The sequence below is a fragment of the Panthera tigris genome, chromosome A3 (genome assembly GCF_018350195.1).
Source record: "Panthera tigris isolate Pti1 chromosome A3, P.tigris_Pti1_mat1.1, whole genome shotgun sequence".
Taxonomy (NCBI): domain Eukaryota; kingdom Metazoa; phylum Chordata; class Mammalia; order Carnivora; family Felidae; genus Panthera; species Panthera tigris.
This window is the reverse complement of record NC_056662.1, coordinates 15,924,357-15,940,250: the sequence shown is the minus strand read 5'-3', so window position 1 is coordinate 15,940,250 and position 15,894 is coordinate 15,924,357. Positions and strand designations below refer to the sequence as shown.

Below are 15,894 nucleotides of genomic sequence, written 5' to 3'. Positions count from 1 at the left end.
TCTGTGCTGACAGCTCAGAGCCTGGAGCCTGCTTTGGTTTCTGTGTCTCCCTCCCTCTCTGTCCCTCCCCCGCTAGCACTCTGTCTCTGTCTGTGTGTGTGTGTCTCTCTCTCAAAAATAAACATTAAAAAAACAAAAAAAAGACAGTGTAGGTGGATGTGTATGGCCCACAGGAAGCAGACACCGCTCTCGGCCAGGGCATCTTCCAGAAGCTGTTAAGATGAGCATACCAGGGGCACCTACGTGGCTCAGTCCGTTAAGTGTTGGACTTCAGCTCAGGTCATGATCTCATACTCTGTGAGTTCGAGCCCCACATCAGGCTCTGTGCTGACACTCGGAGCCTGGAGCCTGCTTCAGATTCTGTGTCTCCCTCTCTCTCTCCCCTCCCCTACTTGCGCTCTGTCTCTCTCTGTCAAAAATCAATAAATGTTAAAAAAAAAAAAAAAAAAAAAAAAGATGAGCATACCAGGTACTCAGAGACAACAGGAAAGTGACTTTTCCTGGGCCAGGGGGAGATCTAGAGAACTCCAGGTTGGGCCCTTCTCTGGAACTTGGAGACCTGGACACAAAAGTAGCTGCCTTGGCTGGGGAGGAAGCCACCGGCTCCCGGGAATCCCAGGAACACCCACCTGAGCCGCTTCCTGTAGAGGAAACCCAACCCCGGGCCTCAGAGGCACAGAGCTGCCAAGCCCTCCTCCCAGAATTTGGTCCGAGTAATCAGATCTTTCCAGAAGTCATCCAGCCTGCAAAGGAGCCAGTGGCACTCACCCCCAGGCTCAGAGGAGTTGTTGGTTCCCTGACAAAATAAGTTCAATGCCCACTTAGCTAACCGTTCATTGCATTCTCAAAAAAAAGAAAAACGGTCAGCATTGGGAACACTGAAGCTTCCAGCCCAGGGAACTGCCAAGCAGTAGTGTGACCCTAGACAGGGGCCCTCCTCTCCCTGAGCCTGTGAGGTTTTTTATCCTTAACCCTCACGTGGCTGTGCTGAGGATCCCGCCAGAGAGGCAGGGTCCTTTGTGGTCAGATCTGGAATCCAGGCTCCTCCACTCCCTCTCTGGCGGCCTGGACAAAGTTACTTCACTTCCAGTGTCCTGGCGTCCTCGTCTGTCCAATAGGGCGGTTAACATGCCTCTCTCCTGGGGCTTCGTGAGGCTTAACGACACTCACACATGTAGTGCGCTAGGCCAGCACGTAACAGATGCTGAAACGCTGCCAGTGAAGAGTCCTGCATTCACCAAACTGCTGAGGCCCTGCTGGGTGCTAGGAATGGAGAGCAAAGCTAAAGGGACAGAGTCCCGCTCCCGTGATGCTTACAGTCCAGCAAGAGAAGTGGAAGTAAATGTCACAGTGACAAATGTACACTCACAAGCCAAGACAAGTCCTTGAGAGGCATAAACAGTCCTACAAAAGAGATAATAAACAAAAGACCTTACCCAGCTAGAAGGCCAACAATGGCTTCCTGGAGAAAGCAGAGCTTGAGCCAAGATCCAAAAGATAGAGAGGAACCAATGAGGCAAAGGCAGGGTGAGGAGGAAAACAGCAAGAGCATTCTAGGCAGGGGGGACAGCACAGGCAAAGGCAATAGGAAAACATGTGGTGCGGAGAAGAACTAAAACACGGCTCCAAGAAGAGAGGGGTGGTGGGGCTGGAGGGGCTGCAGGACCACCCAGGCCATCGGGAGTCAAGTTTTAACTTGAGAGCACAGAGAAGTTATGACAGGGTTTGAAGCCAGCTAGAGGGGGAAGATACTCAGAGCAAAACCAGCTGGAGGCTATGAAGGTCAAGTTTATGAGAGATGATGGTGCCTCGAACCAGGGTGGCAAAGAGGACATGGAAAAGCAGGGGGACAGAAAAAGGGGTCAAGGATGATGCCTCGGGTTAGGCCTTGGTGGGTATGGGTAGCGATTCCCACGCTCTGGGCGCAGCCCAGGAAGAAACCCCAGCGCTCAGAGGGAAGGTAGGGCAGGGGTAAGAGGAGAGAGACATGGTCAGTTTGATCTTCGTTAAGCTAGGATACCTTTGAGCCCTCCACATGTAAAAGGACAGAACCAGGAAGGAAAGTTCCAGAGTGCTTTGAGATGGAGGCCGGCAATGCAAGTAGGAATATGGATGATGAAGCCGTGGCCTTGAATGACCTCACCAGGGAGAAGGTGTGAAGAAAGGGGCCAGAGAGGAAGCCTCCATGAGCACCAGCACCCAATGGCTTTACACGGGAGGTTGAACCTGGAGAAGAGCTGTCAGAGGCAGAAGAGAAACCAGGACTGTGGTGTCAGGAAGGCAAGGGACAATCAGATTTTTGTTTTAATTTTCAGTATTTTCGAGAGAGACAGAGAGACAGAGTGTGAGCAGGGGAGGAGCAGAGAGAGAGGGAGACGCAGAATCCCAAACAGGCTCCAGGCTCCAAGCCGTCAGCACAGAGCCCGATGTGGGGCTTGAACCCACGAACCGTGAGATCATGACCTGAGCTGAAGTCGGACACTTAACCGACTGAACTACCCAGGCGCCCCTAGGGACAATCAGATTTTAAGGAGGAGGGGCGCCTGGGTGGCTCAGTCAGTCGAAAGTCTCTTGATCTCGGCTCAGGTTATGATCTCACAGTTCGTGGGTTCGAGCCCCAAGTAGGGCTTCACGCTGAGGGTGCAGAGCCTGCTTGGGATTTTCTTTCTTCTCTCTCAAAATGAACAAAACAAAAAAGATTTTGAGGAGGAGTGGCCCAGCAGGTCATCAGAATGGTAACCGCCCAAATATGGCTAGATCTGAATCCTGAGAAATACAGATTTCCTCACCTGGCAAAACAGGTGGTTTAAAGTTCTGAGGAGTTTATCCCGGATTATCTAGATAATGCAATTACCCATCTCCTTATGAGGGAAGCAGGGTTTTAAGAAAAACTCCTAGCAGTGTGACCACTGAGGCAGATGGGAGCTGAGTGGTCACAAGCCAAGGACAGCCTAGAGCCACCGGAAGCTGCCAACAGATGCGCCTCTCAGAGGGTGTGTGACCCTACTGACACCTTGGTGTTGGCCTTCTGACCTCCAGAACAGGGAGAAAATGTCTATTGTTTAAAAAAAGGTGTTTTTTTTTTTTTTTAATGTTTATTCATTTTTGAGAGAGAGAGAGAGAGAGAGAGAGAGAGAGAGAGAGAGAGAGAGAAGGAGGAGTGGAGAAAGGGCAGAGAGAGAGGGAGACACAGAATCCAAAGCAGCTCCAGGCTCTGAGCTGTCAGCACAGAACCCGACAGGGGGCTTGAACCCATGAACCGTGAAATCACAACCTGAGCCAAAGTTGGCTGCTTAACCAATTGAGCCACCCAGGTGCCCCGAAAATTTCTATTGTTTGAAATTCCCATTACTGTGTGTGGTTATTTGTTACACAGCAGCTACAGGAAACTGACACAGTGAGGTCCTGCCAGACATCAAGCAATAGGACAACAGAAACATGTCCCTTGGGCTAAGGCCACAGGGGACGGGGCCCTGGAGGGGAGGTTCTCGGCCCTGGGTGCCCATTAGGAGCACCTGGGAAGCTTTGGGACATCACCCACACCCAGGCCCAACCTGGTCCGTGAAGTCACATCCTTGGGCCTGCACATGGGATCATCGTTAGATTTAAATACACATAGCCAACACTGAGAAGCACTATCCTACAGAAATATCCCAGAGGCCTGAGGGGGACAGAATCCACGCTGGAATAGGGGAAGAAACAAGTAGAGGTTTAAAAAAAAAAAAAAAAAAAAAAAAAAAAGGAGAAAGTTTGGATTCTTCTTTCCAGAATTTTACTCCTGAAGGAGAAGAAAAGGCTGGAGAAAGGACTAGAGGGAGAGGTGGGTCCAGAGAATGGTCTGTAGGGTGGGAGTGACTGGGGCAGGCTTAAACGCTGATGGGGAAGACGATTTGCACGAGGCTACGAGGCTACGGAGAAGGCCCGAGGGCTCCCCCTGAGAAGGGACAAATGGAAGAGCTGGACAGGGCAAAGGAGGAGGGAGAGGGAAGGGCTCCAGGCAGAGGAGCCCCGGGTGCAAACATCTGGATCAGGCAGCAGGGAGGGAACTGGCCTGATACAGAGAACGATATAGTGGGGAGAGGAGGCGGCCGTAGAAAGGGGGTGGAGGGCAGGGACAGGTCACAGTTAAGGCCGGATCCACGGAAGGGTTTGGGATAGGAGGTCACCTCTAAAAGTGCCTTCTGGCTGCCGTGTGGAAAGGAGGTGAGGGGGAAGCCAGAACAGAAGCCAGAGCTGCCCAGGAGTCAGGACTAGAGATAAGCACCCGCAGGAGACACCTGCCGCGGCACGGACCGGACTGGGAGTGCCCCACGAGCACGCACGCACGGGCTAACCGGGACAGAAGTGCAGGGAGGGAGGAGGAAAGAGGCAGGAGGCAAGAGCACCCCTGGGGACAGGGAAAGCAGGGCCTGCTGCCCCGCTGTGTCCTACAGGTCCCACCGCTCCTGGGGCTTCCCGGAAAGCTGCCTTGACTCCTGTCAGGGGAGAAGCAGAGGCAGGAACCCCCTTCCTCAGGCAGCCCAAGCTCCTCAGGCAGGCCTCTTATGGAGCTTTCTGGAGATGAGCCACTACCCACGAAGATGGCAGCATGCCCCAGAGGATAATGGGGTGCAAGCTCCAAGACTGGGGTGGGGACCCTGCTCTCTTGTCCCCATTCAGGAAAAAGGAACAGCAGGAACAGCAGGAACCAGGAACAGCTTCTAACTTACTGAGTATCTACGACCTACTGGACCATCCACACACATTAAATGATTTCATCCTTAACGACAGCAAGGCGGGAACCTCACTACCATTTTACAGAAGTGGAAACTGAAAGTTCAAAAAATATCCAGGGACACAAAGGCAGGCAGTGATAGAGTCAGGATTTGAACCCAGGTCTGAGTCACACTAGACTGAGTCTTACTAGACTTTCCCTGCAGGCCTGGCCTCAGGGAGTTTACCATAAGTGATTCAGTAAGTGATTCAGCAATAGCAATAACCAGCTGCCTACTATTATTAGGTCCTTTATCTCAGTTAATCCTGACCCCCAGGCAAGGTACACCTTACAGAGGTATACACATCAGCCCGGTGCCACAGAGGCCGGATGGGCTTGCTGAGCTCCAGGGAACTCTGTGACCTGCCCGACATTGCCCAGGCTGATAGCAGCAGAGCTGGGTTAGAACCCAAGTCTGTCTCCAAGCGCACATCCCGCCCACAGGCCAGACCATCGCCCCGGAGCGTGCACCGGACCTGTGCCCGGCCACCTGACCTCTCTGCAAGGGAGTCCCTCCCCCACTCCCCTGCACTTGCTCCCCAGGAGGCCGACTCACAAGCAGCATCTGAAAAACACGCACGCACGAAATCCAGAGAGGAGCAGGAAGCATCCTCAGTTACCAAAACTTAAAGCTCCCCCCAGGTGCTGGGCACAGTGGGGGCATGAGCAGACGTGCTGAGTCTGGCTCTCAGGGGACGCCAGCCAGCCAGGTGGAGGCCAGGGAGGTGCATTCACTCACCGAGGTGTCCGTGGCAGAGCCAGGACAAGGACATAGGTCCATGGACTCCTGGGCCAGGCACTCCCAGATCGGACTCTGGCTCCTAACTGGCAGGCAGTGTGCCTTCAAAGCACACCCAAGTTGAACCGGGCGCCCCCAAACACAATATTCGGTTTTGTTTTCATCCTGCTGACTTTTGAAATTTACTTAACATGTCTGTCTCCCTATTAGTTCCCTGAAAGTGTGGACTCTGTGTCGTTATGCTGGATCTTCAGTGTTTAGGACAGTGCCCAGCACAGCAAAAAGCGCTCAGCACATGTCGAGTGACCAAGTGACTGTTTCCTCCGCTCTCTGTTCTAGGTCAGCAGCGCTGTGTCCTCTCCCTGAAACAAGGGAGGGGCCGACCTACCCCCTTGGGCTGGGAGAGGGCAGCATAGACAGGACTCCTTGACCAGCCCCCAGAACCTGGATGAGCGAGCCACAGGTGCCCACAGCCAGCCGGACACCCTCTCCCTCCCTAGCCCCGGTCTTGGCAATGAGCCGGTGCCCACAGGCCACCATGGCCTCTCAGCTGACTTTTGGGGGAAAACCAGGAGGCAGAGCGGCCCTGGGCTGACAAGCTGTTTCAGCCACACTTCCTCTAGAAAGTCCTCTGTGCTCAGCCACATCTGAGCTCATGCAGCTCAGAGGTGTGGACCTGAAGGGGCTGAGCAGTCTCCTTGTGCCACCTGCTTCCTGGGGGCCTGATGGAGCAGAGCAGAGCGTTCAGTAGCTGCCGTGAGCTTCCCCAGTTTCAGAGATGGGAGGGCGTGTCTTCAGCCAGGGGCACATCCTGTGGAGCAACAGCCTAGGAGCTCGGCACAGCTATTCCCCACTTCATAGGTGGGGAGACAGACCCAGATTAAGGAACCAGCCCTCAGCCACAGACGGCTGAGTGCCCCGGAAGCTGTTTGAGTCAAAGCCAGAGGCTGTAACAGCCACAGGGCGCTCCCTTCATCCTGCAGATCAGAGCTGAGTCAATACTGGTAAAATCTAAACAGAATGGTTGAGAACCCGGACAAGGATAACGAACAGGAGTGGCCGGCATTGGGTGCCCCGCTCTGAGCCAGGCCTGCACTAGGTTTTATGTAGGCTCATACACAGCTCATTCCCACTGTACAGAGAGGAAAGCTCACTCCTCTGCTTCCATCGTCACAAGGACACCAAGCTTGTTTCTTCCCTCACCTTGCTGCTCTGGGGCCTCAGAACCTTAAGGGGTGAGGGTGAGCCTGCCCCCCAACACTCTGGGTACAGATAGGCTTGGACCTCACTTTGGACCCCCTGGCCGCCTCTTCTCCCCTGTCCGAAGCCAGGCTACAGTGCTATCCTTCCCCGCCCCAGGGGGGCACCTTCCTAGGACAACTGGGTAGGTCGACAAGTCCTTCCCAGCTCACAGGGCCCCTTCCCACCCAGGTCAAGCCAACCCCAAGATTAGACGTAGAATCAGAACTGCGGCCAGCCTCCCCCACCTCACTGTGTGACCACATTTACCCTCTCTGGTCCTGCCCTCCTCTGTCAAACAAAAGGCTTCCCTGAAATCTAATCTCATTCATTCCCTTCTCTCCCAAGGGCCATCTGAGTTATAATGGTCAGGTGGGCTCTTTGAGGGGCTTTTTAAACACAGGTGGCTCTAGTAACCAAAAAGTACTGAAAGCCCAAATAAGTGCTAACAACGGGCTTTGTGGCAGGAAGTCCAAAAGATGAGAAGGACTCTGAAGGTGGAGGGGGCCTCCCAGAGGGCACCGGGGCTCCCACGGCAGTCCTGGGTGGGGGAGGGAAAACACACTTAAGGGCCTGCTGCTTGCCAGCCGGGGACTTCACAAGTGCCACTCAGCACAATTTCCCCAAGATCCCACGACTTTGATTTGAACCAACCCATTTTACAGAGAAGAAAGCAGAGGTCCAGAGAAATGTCCACCAGAGCTCTTGTAGCTGCTGAACAGTGAGGCAGGGATCCACCCTCAGTCCATCTGAAGCCCAAGGTTACTCTGATTCTAAGTGCCTTCCCGGCAAAGTGGTAAGGGCAAATTTGCAAGTCAGCTGGCCTTGCAAATTTTAGGCAGTTTTAGGTAGAACTGGGTTCAAGTTTAGCTCTGCTTTCTGGCTGTGTGACTTTGCATAAAGTTCCTTCCCCTCTCTGTGCCATTTCTTCAGATGTCAATGAAGAAGACCTACCTTAAAGGGCTACTGTGAGCATTGGATGAACATAGGCAAAGCAGTTAGAACGGTGCCTGATACAGAGTAAACATGCAAATAGGAGAAAGAACAATTTTGTGGGCAGGGCGCCTGGCTGGCTCAGTAACGCAGGAGACTTCTGATCTCAGAGTTGTGAGTTCAAGCCCCACATTGGGCATAGAGCTTACTTTTTTTTTTTTTTAAGTTTATTTATTTTTTTGACAGAGGATCCCAAGCAGGCTCCACACTGTCAGTGCAGAGCTCAACGCAAACCCGTGAGATCAAGACCTGAGCTGAAACCAAGAGTCCGATGCTTAACCAACTGAGCCACCCAGACGTCCCCGGCATAGAGCTTACTTAAAAGAAAATGATGTGGGAGATTTAGCCCCAGTTCTCTGCATCGGGGAGGGACAGTGTAGAAAGTGTGCTCCGGGCCTGGGCCAACTCGCTTGCCTGTCTACAGCTTTCAGGTACTCCTTTTGTGTAGCCTTGGGCAAGTCACTTCCCCTCCCCACGCCTCAGTTTCTTCATCCGTAACGTAAAGGCAGATGAAGATATCTACCTCGTCCAGTTGTCCAGAGAACGCTGCGATGTAAATCACCAAAAGCACCCGGCAGCCGCTGTTATTACAAAAATAGGCAGGTGACCAGCATTGTCCTCCATGCCAAAGAACTCCTGAGCACCACAGGATTTTCCAGCCTTGCCTCGTGTAGAAGGAGACTGGTAAGGGCCACCACTCCACCTTCCCTATACCTCCCCCAGTGCCCAACAGGTACTCAGGAAGTATTTGTGAGATTAACACTATCAGACGAGGTAGGCGACCAGATAAGGCCTTGCCCCTCAAACCGAGGTTGGTCCGTGGTCTAGCCGTGTTATTAGCATCACCTGAGAGCTTGGAAGGGACCCTCCCAAGTTCCACCCCAAACCCACCAGTTCAGCGTCTGAAGGTTAACGAGGCACTCAGGTGATTCGAGTTAACATTTTAAGTTTGGAAAGCACACCCTTGCTCTGCCTTCTTAAAGCTGGCCGGGGCCCTGGGCCTCACCCGGTGGTAGGCATAAGAAGCCAACCAGCCCAGCAAAGACTCCTGCCCCAGACAGGCCTACACCTGGGCCCTGGCACCTCTACCTCAGAGGCGTCTCCAAAGGCAATATCAGGAAAGCGGGATGGGGCATGGGATATTTGAAGCCAGCCCCCCACTCTGGGCTCAAACCCCAGCTTGGCTACCTCCGTGCCGTGGATCTTAGGCCTTGTTAATCTTCCCTCTATTCATCTGTGTAATGGGATGATACCAGCTGTCTCATGGAATCACTGAGAGAATCAAATGAATTAATAAAGGTAATGTGTTGAGAACGGTAGCCGGCACAGAGCCCTAACAACTCAATTAGCTCCAGCTACTAATTCTAGTTCTCACGATTATCTGTTCCCCCCACAGGGAGGCGGGGAGCTGGCTCTGGCGGCAGTGGCTGAGACAGGCTCCTTTTTGCTTCTCCCGCCAGCGCAGGCACATTCCCTCCTTGCGATATAAAATCCAATCACATCTTCACCTACATAGAGGAGGACGCTCTACCTTCCCTCCCAAGCACCCCCTTTTAACTCTGTACCGCCCCCCCCACCACCACACCAGCCACAAGCAGGTGGGGCCCATTTCCCAGGTGTGGAAACTGAGGCCCAGAGAGGGGAAGTGACCCACCAGCTGGAATCAGAGAGGATTGGGTGAGGCCAAAAAATGGTAACAATGACCTCTCCCTCACAGGGCTGTTACAAGTATTGCAGGGACAGATGTGGAGCACACAGCAAGTTCTGCAGAAGTGTTACCTATCCTCTCCATAGCTCCAATGTCGCTTCCAGTCAGGGGGCTTTGTCTACTGCCTTAGGATTCATAACAAGGTAAGGTGGTTCCCCCGCCCAAGGGCAGAGGGAATCCAAAAGCATTTTAAAAAGAAAAGGGGGAAAAAAAAAAAAAGCCCTCACAAGGAAACAGGCACCGAAGATGGGGGCACCCAGACAAGGTGCGGGGGAGGCGTGGGGTAGGGTTCCGCAGGAGCGCTCCCCAGCCCTGACTTGTGGCAGAGTAGCGGAGCATTTACCCTGTGGTGGGGGCATCGGCAGTGAGGGGCAGGCCTTACCTCCTCCAGCTCTCACCCAGCTCTCTCTCGCGCTCTCTCACTCACACACGCACACACGTGGGATACTCACCAAGTCTTTTATGGTATCCGGCGTCATTCGCACCCATTTCTCAGAGAGGGAAGTGGAGTCTGATTACAGCTCACTCCTTCCTGTGACCCCTCCCCCCACCCCCAGCAGTCTCAAACCCTGCTAGCCCATTCACTCTGCTGGGCGGACTCCTGGACCCTTCCCCTCTGTGGACTGAATCTCAGTGCTCCAAAGCCCTGCCAAGTGGGCCTAGACCCTCCCTGACCCAGCCATTCCCAAGACGCCACAGCTGGTGGGAGGAGGGACCACGGAGTTATCCCTTGGGGCCAGTGGCTGTGGCTTGGCCTGGAATGAACCCAAGGCCTAAAGACCACTCAGCCCCTCGTGGGGAGAGAGGGGCGCCCTGTTCCCCTCCCTCGGCTCTATGGCACGGTCCTTCCGACTGGCCTATCCATAAACCCGAGATCCTCAGCGCTCGCAAACCCATCACAGTGTCGGAGCATAAAGCTGTTTCCGCAGCACTTTAGGTGCCTATGGGTGTAGACACTGGGCCCCATTTTGCAGCTGAGGTTCGAGAGGTCAAGCCCCCTGCCTAGGTTCACACAGCTACCCGGTGCTGGCGGAGCCAACAAGGCCCATTTAACAGGTAGTGAAACTGAGACTCAGAGCTAAGACAAGTCAGGGGCAGAAGCAAAACTCGGAGGCCAGCCGGGGGCGCCTCGGGATTCAGGACACTCCCTGCCTCATTTTCTCTCGTTAAACTGCCCGGAGGCACCCCCGGGGCCTGAGCTGAGGGAAGAAAGCGGCTGGCTGCAGGGGCCCGGGTTTGCTCCCGGGGTGTGGACGCCCTTAAGCCCTCCAGCCAGACAAGGAGCCAGACCCCCCGGACCCCAAGGCCCCCCCGCGCTCACTTTGGGCTTGTCGAAGGCGGGCGTCTGGGTCATGATGCCAAGCGTGCGCCCCAGCAATGCTCCCTTCGCCGGTAGGTGCTCACCCGGGGGACCTGCCCAGACCGCGGCCCGCCACGATCCTCTTAACGCGGCCCGGCCCCGCCCCCAAGCCGGAGCCCCCGCCCCGCTCCCGCCCCGCCGGAGCCCCCGCCCCGCCCCGCCCCCCAGCCGGAGCCCCCGCCCCGCCCCTCAGACCGGGGTAGTGTATTTCCTGGAATTCCTAGCGGGCGGCGGGGACAAATCCGAGCGCCCCCTGGGCGGTGGCCCGCCCTGAACCTCCGGCCCCGGGACGCAGTGTTGGAGCCACCTGTGGGCTCGGGCTCCAGCCGCCTGGCTGGCTCTGCCTCCCTCCTGGCCCCTCGAGCAGCATTCAAGCTACCTCCTGGGCGCCTGCAGCGTGCCAGGCCCGACCTGGAAGCTGGGAACGGTGAGCGTCACAGACCTCGTGTGGCTTGCACTCTAATGGGCGAGACACACGCTCATCACATAATCCCACAACATAAATGTACAGTCGGGGGCCTTAATGGGGACTAGCCGTGGCTTACAGGTCGGCGAAGGCTTCTCTGGGTTTACTAGGTGGCGGGGGGGGGGGGGGGGGGTGGAGAGTAGGGGTGGAGTGGCAGAGGGCAGTCCACGTGGAGAGAACATTCTCTGTGAGACCCCAGGGCTCTGGGGAATGAACGGCGAGGAGGGAGGCATAGCAGATACCCTCCTAGGCATTTACCCTTGAGAAACCCGCCTGCGTGCAGTCAGAGAGCATTTTCGAGGATGTTCACAGCAGCACTGTGCCTCACAGCAGACCGCACTGGAAACACCCCCTAATGCCCATCCGCACAGAGTGGGCAAAAACTGGGATTTTCACTATAGAATGTTACACAACCGTGAAATTGAATGGACTCGAGCTGCAGAGAAGCTAGACGTATCTCGTAAACCACTCTGCATGAAGAAATAAGTTGCAGAAAAACTATGTACACTATGATGCAACTTTTAGAATGTATGGTAAAAGCAAAACCAAAAATATGCTTGTGTGGGCACATGCACATGTAGAAAAAACTTTTAAAGGGAAAGGTAAACACAAACTTAAGAATGTTGTCTCAGGGGAATGGGAAAGAAGGGGAAGAAGAGTTCACAGGTACATTCTGGTTACTGGTGGTGGTCCAGTATTTGAGTAGCATTATTTCATTTCATAATATTATAAATAAATTGATATATAAGGGGGAAATAGGGTGGGAAGTGGGTGGCATGGGGCTAGTCAGGTGAGAGCTAGATCACACGGGGGTGTGTGGGACATGGTGAGGGATTGATTGGTCTTTGCTCCTGAGAGCACTGGAAAAATCAGTGGAGGGTGTAAATGGAGGCAAAACAGGATCAAACTTTTATTTGGGGAAAAAAAGTCTCCAGCTACTCAAAGTATGGTCCGGGCATCATTGGCGTCTATTCCCTGGGGCTGATTAGAATGCACGCTTCCAGCCCCCATCCCAGCCCTGCTGAACTGGAATCTGTATTTTAACAAGATTCCAGGTGCTTTGAGTGCACATGCATGTTACAGGTTAAGCCTGGGCTCGCTTGCTGTGAGGGGAAAACATTGGCGGGGGCGGGGGGGCAGTGGGGTGCAGAGGACATCCCTGGGGGACTAGAAAGGGAGCTGCTGCAGTGGTCTAGGCAGAGTGTGGTGACAGTGGAAGAGATGGGGAAAATCAGATTCAAGCTACACTTACAGGGTAAAATCAGCTGGACTTGGGTTGGGTTGTATGTGGGAGTGAGGGAGAGAGTAGGTCAAAAATGACCCTTCCAATACGTGGTTGGAGTCAGAGTTTTTTGCAAGACCCTTTCCTGGCTCTCCATGTAACTCAGGATAAGAATGGCTCTCATTGGGGTGCCTGAGTGGCTCAGTCGGTTAAGCGGCTGACTTCAGCTCAGGTCATGATCTCGCGGTCCGTGAGTTCGAGCCCCGCGTCGGGCTCTGTGCTGACTGCTCAGAGCCTGGAGCCTGTTTCAGATTCTGTGTCTCCCTCTCTCTGACCCTCCCCCGTTCATGCTCTGTCTCTCTCTGTCTCAAAAATAAATAAACGTTTAAAAAAAGAATGGCTCTCATTTATTGAGACACACTTGGGGCCAGGTACCCTGGGAAGCGCTTTATAGGACCATCCCGTTGAATCTTCGTAGCAATGCTGTGCAGTGGAAACAGACTTCCTCATTTTACAGATAAGGACACTGAGGCTCAGACAGTGGAACAGCCTGCTTAGCGCACATTGTGAGTAGCAGAGATGGAATTGAATCCGAATCCAACTCTAGAGCCTTCACTCTCTGCCTTGTTGCTATCTCCCCAGCCCCTGTCATGACTTTCTGGTCCCTCTCCCACGTCTGTCCCTTGACTTCCTGGTGCGTTTCCCAGACACTAGTCAACCTGGGCGACTTGCTGGTGGAGTAAAGGCGATCGATCACAAGTTCTTTGCTGTTCCTCCCGTTGTGGCTTTCCTTCCTTGTGTATCTGGGCTGGATGGAGGGCCTTGTTCAACAGAACACGATGGAAAGGACATTCCTGGACTTTGAGCCTGGCTCATCAAAAGCCTGGCAGCTTCCACCGGGGCCTCTTGAACACTCTCTCTGGGAACCCTGAGTTGCTGCGTATGAAGTCCAACCACCTTGAGCCCCTCCTGCTGGAGACCCCATGTAGAGCCTCTGCAGTCTAGCTGAGCCCAGCCTTTCTACCACTCCCACCAAGAAACCAAACACACCAGGGAAGCCGTGTTGGACCCTCCGGACCAGAGCAGCCGCCAACTGAATTTGTGACTTGGGCCGTGCCATGTGGAACCGAAGAATTACCCAGCTGACCCCAACCCAAACTCCTGACCTACAGAGTTGTGGTATGTAATAAAATGGTGGTTATTTGAAGCCACTAAATCGTGGGGGATAGACGGTCCAGCAGAAGGAGATAACAGGGATGCTAGTGCCTAGCCACCCAGCCCCTCCAGTCTCTGCACCTGAGTTTATGCCATTCTGACACCCGGAAAAGCCTTTTCGCAGATCCTGAACTATCAAAATTCTGCCTTCTCAAGCAGGTCGAACACAAAGAGAAGCGATCGGGCTGTGTGCTGCCCGGCTTGTGTTTGCTCTTACGCACTGCTCCGTGCCAGGCAGCACCCCCACTACGGAAACACCATCAGCCGCTCTTGCCCTCTGACTTGGGTTTGGCCAATAGAGGGGGCAGCAGCAGGAGGTCAGAAAGCGGGAGGAGGGAGACGTCAGGATGTTTATTCCTTCTCTCCCCCCTTGCACAGTCAGCCACCGGGTCAGCTGTGTCTCTCCACCAAGGCCACAGCTCCTGGCAGGCGGTCCGGTCCAAGCCACACTGCCCACCTTCAAAGGCAATGATTCCTTTAGTTACCAGCCTCGGGCTACTGCGCCACCCCTTCTTGCTTTCCAGAAGCTCTGCTCTGGGTTCGAGTTCCCTGGAAGCAGAGCCTGAGGTGAAGATTTGAGTGCCAGGCCGTGTATTGGGGAAGAGGCCCAGGAGACGCAGGAAGACAGGAAGGGGGCCGATGCAGACGGGCTACAGGACCAGGCGCCCAGAGCTCAGTTGTGCAGCGAACTCCGGGAGACCATGTAGAGGACGTGTCAGAGTTAACCCTGCTGAGGAGTGAGGAGGCTGGGAGGTTTATCTATCAACTGCCCTTTGACTTTGAGGACATTCACTTCTGGGCACTCCGGGCTTGCTCAACCCGCTGGCTCAGCTTGTTCCCATGGCTAGAAAACACCAGGAGAAAGAGAACGAGCAGGAGACGGACCCTGATACCACATGGCATGAGTGCCATGCAGAGGCGATGCTGAGGGCTCTCGGGCTGGGCCCTGACAGCCACGCCTGGTCACAGCTTTGTGAATCCCTTGTTTTTTCCCAGCTTTACTGAGGGATGATTGACAAATGAAATTGTAAGATATTCAAAGTGTGCAATATGGGCCGCCTGGGTGGCTCAGTCAGTTAAGCGTCCAACTTTGGCTCATGTCAGGATCTCACGGTTTGTAGGTTCGAGCCTCACGTTGGGCTCCGAGCCCGGTTGGGATCCTCTGTCCCCCTCTCTCTGTGCCCCTCCCCCGCTTGCACGCTCTTTCTCAAAATAAACTTTAAAAATTAAAAAAAAAAAAAAAACAAAGTGTATAATGTGATGATCTAAGCATACATGTGAAAAGATTCTCCCCCCACCATCAAGTTAATTAGCACACTCATCATCGTATATTTACCTCTTTGTTTGTTTGTTTTGGTGAGGACACTTATGTTTTACTCTTAGCATATTTCAACATTTCAGTTTTGCAAAAGTGTTATCCACGTAAGCCATCCTGTTATACATTATATCCTCAGAATGTATTCATCTTCTTAATGAATATAATTCCTTTATTAAACTCCCCTCAATTAATCAGTTTGAGTGTTTGCCTGCTTTCTGCCGGGACCCTGGGTGATATAGGCTGGTCTTGACCTTCACATAAATACAGGGTAGGCCAATGTCTACAGAGTTGGAAGAGGGGTGGAGAGAGAAAAATCTACCTCGGGATCTAATTCCAGCCAACAACAACAACAACAACAAATGAATGAATGAATGAAAACAGAGAACTAATGAATAAGAATTGTCATAGACTCTAAGTCTAAAGTTCTCTTTTGGCCAGCAAAAGAGCCGACGCAGGATTAAAGCCAGAGATGGCTGATGTCCCGGAAAAGACAAGAGCCCCGAATAAGGATCCTTGCCCCGTTTTAATTAGTATCGGAAGGCTTACAAACGTGATGGGTGTGTACAAAGAGAAGGAAACTGGCAACGTTAACTTGGGAACGTGAGGAAAGGGGCGTTTTGAAGATATACAGTGTTTGGGGTCTGGGTCAATATAAAAAATCCGGGCGCCGGGCAGTCGGGAGGAAGGTTGTTTACAGTGGACGTGAGGCAGCACCCCTGTTTATCTTTGCCGAGGGGATGAGACAGAGGAAATAACCTCAGGGCTGACAAGGCACCTTTGCTTTTGTTAACCATCGCCACTCTTGGCTGCTTTGCCTGCAGCGGCAATCCCTTGTCCAAATCACCAGTTTACCTACCCTGGCCCTGTCCTGGGAAAGCAGC

General features: G+C 53.6%; 1 protein-coding gene across 3 annotated transcripts in view; it reads right to left on the bottom strand.

The window, feature by feature from the left end:
* ADA (adenosine deaminase) overlaps positions 1 to 10,879 on the bottom strand; it is a 28,145-nt gene extending 17,266 nt beyond the window's left edge. The window contains exon 1 of one of the 3 annotated variants that reach the window (XM_042980327.1): positions 10,754 to 10,879. In XM_042980327.1, coding sequence (XP_042836261.1) covers positions 10,754 to 10,786 — 33 coding nt within the window. In that variant the 5' untranslated portion in view covers positions 10,787 to 10,879. Of the gene's footprint in view, positions 1 to 9,884; positions 9,940 to 10,753 lie in introns of those variants that run through there. The other 2 variants (XM_042980331.1, XM_042980328.1) reach the window with 2 other exon arrangements.
* Positions 10,880 to 15,894: the final 5,015 nt, after the last annotated feature.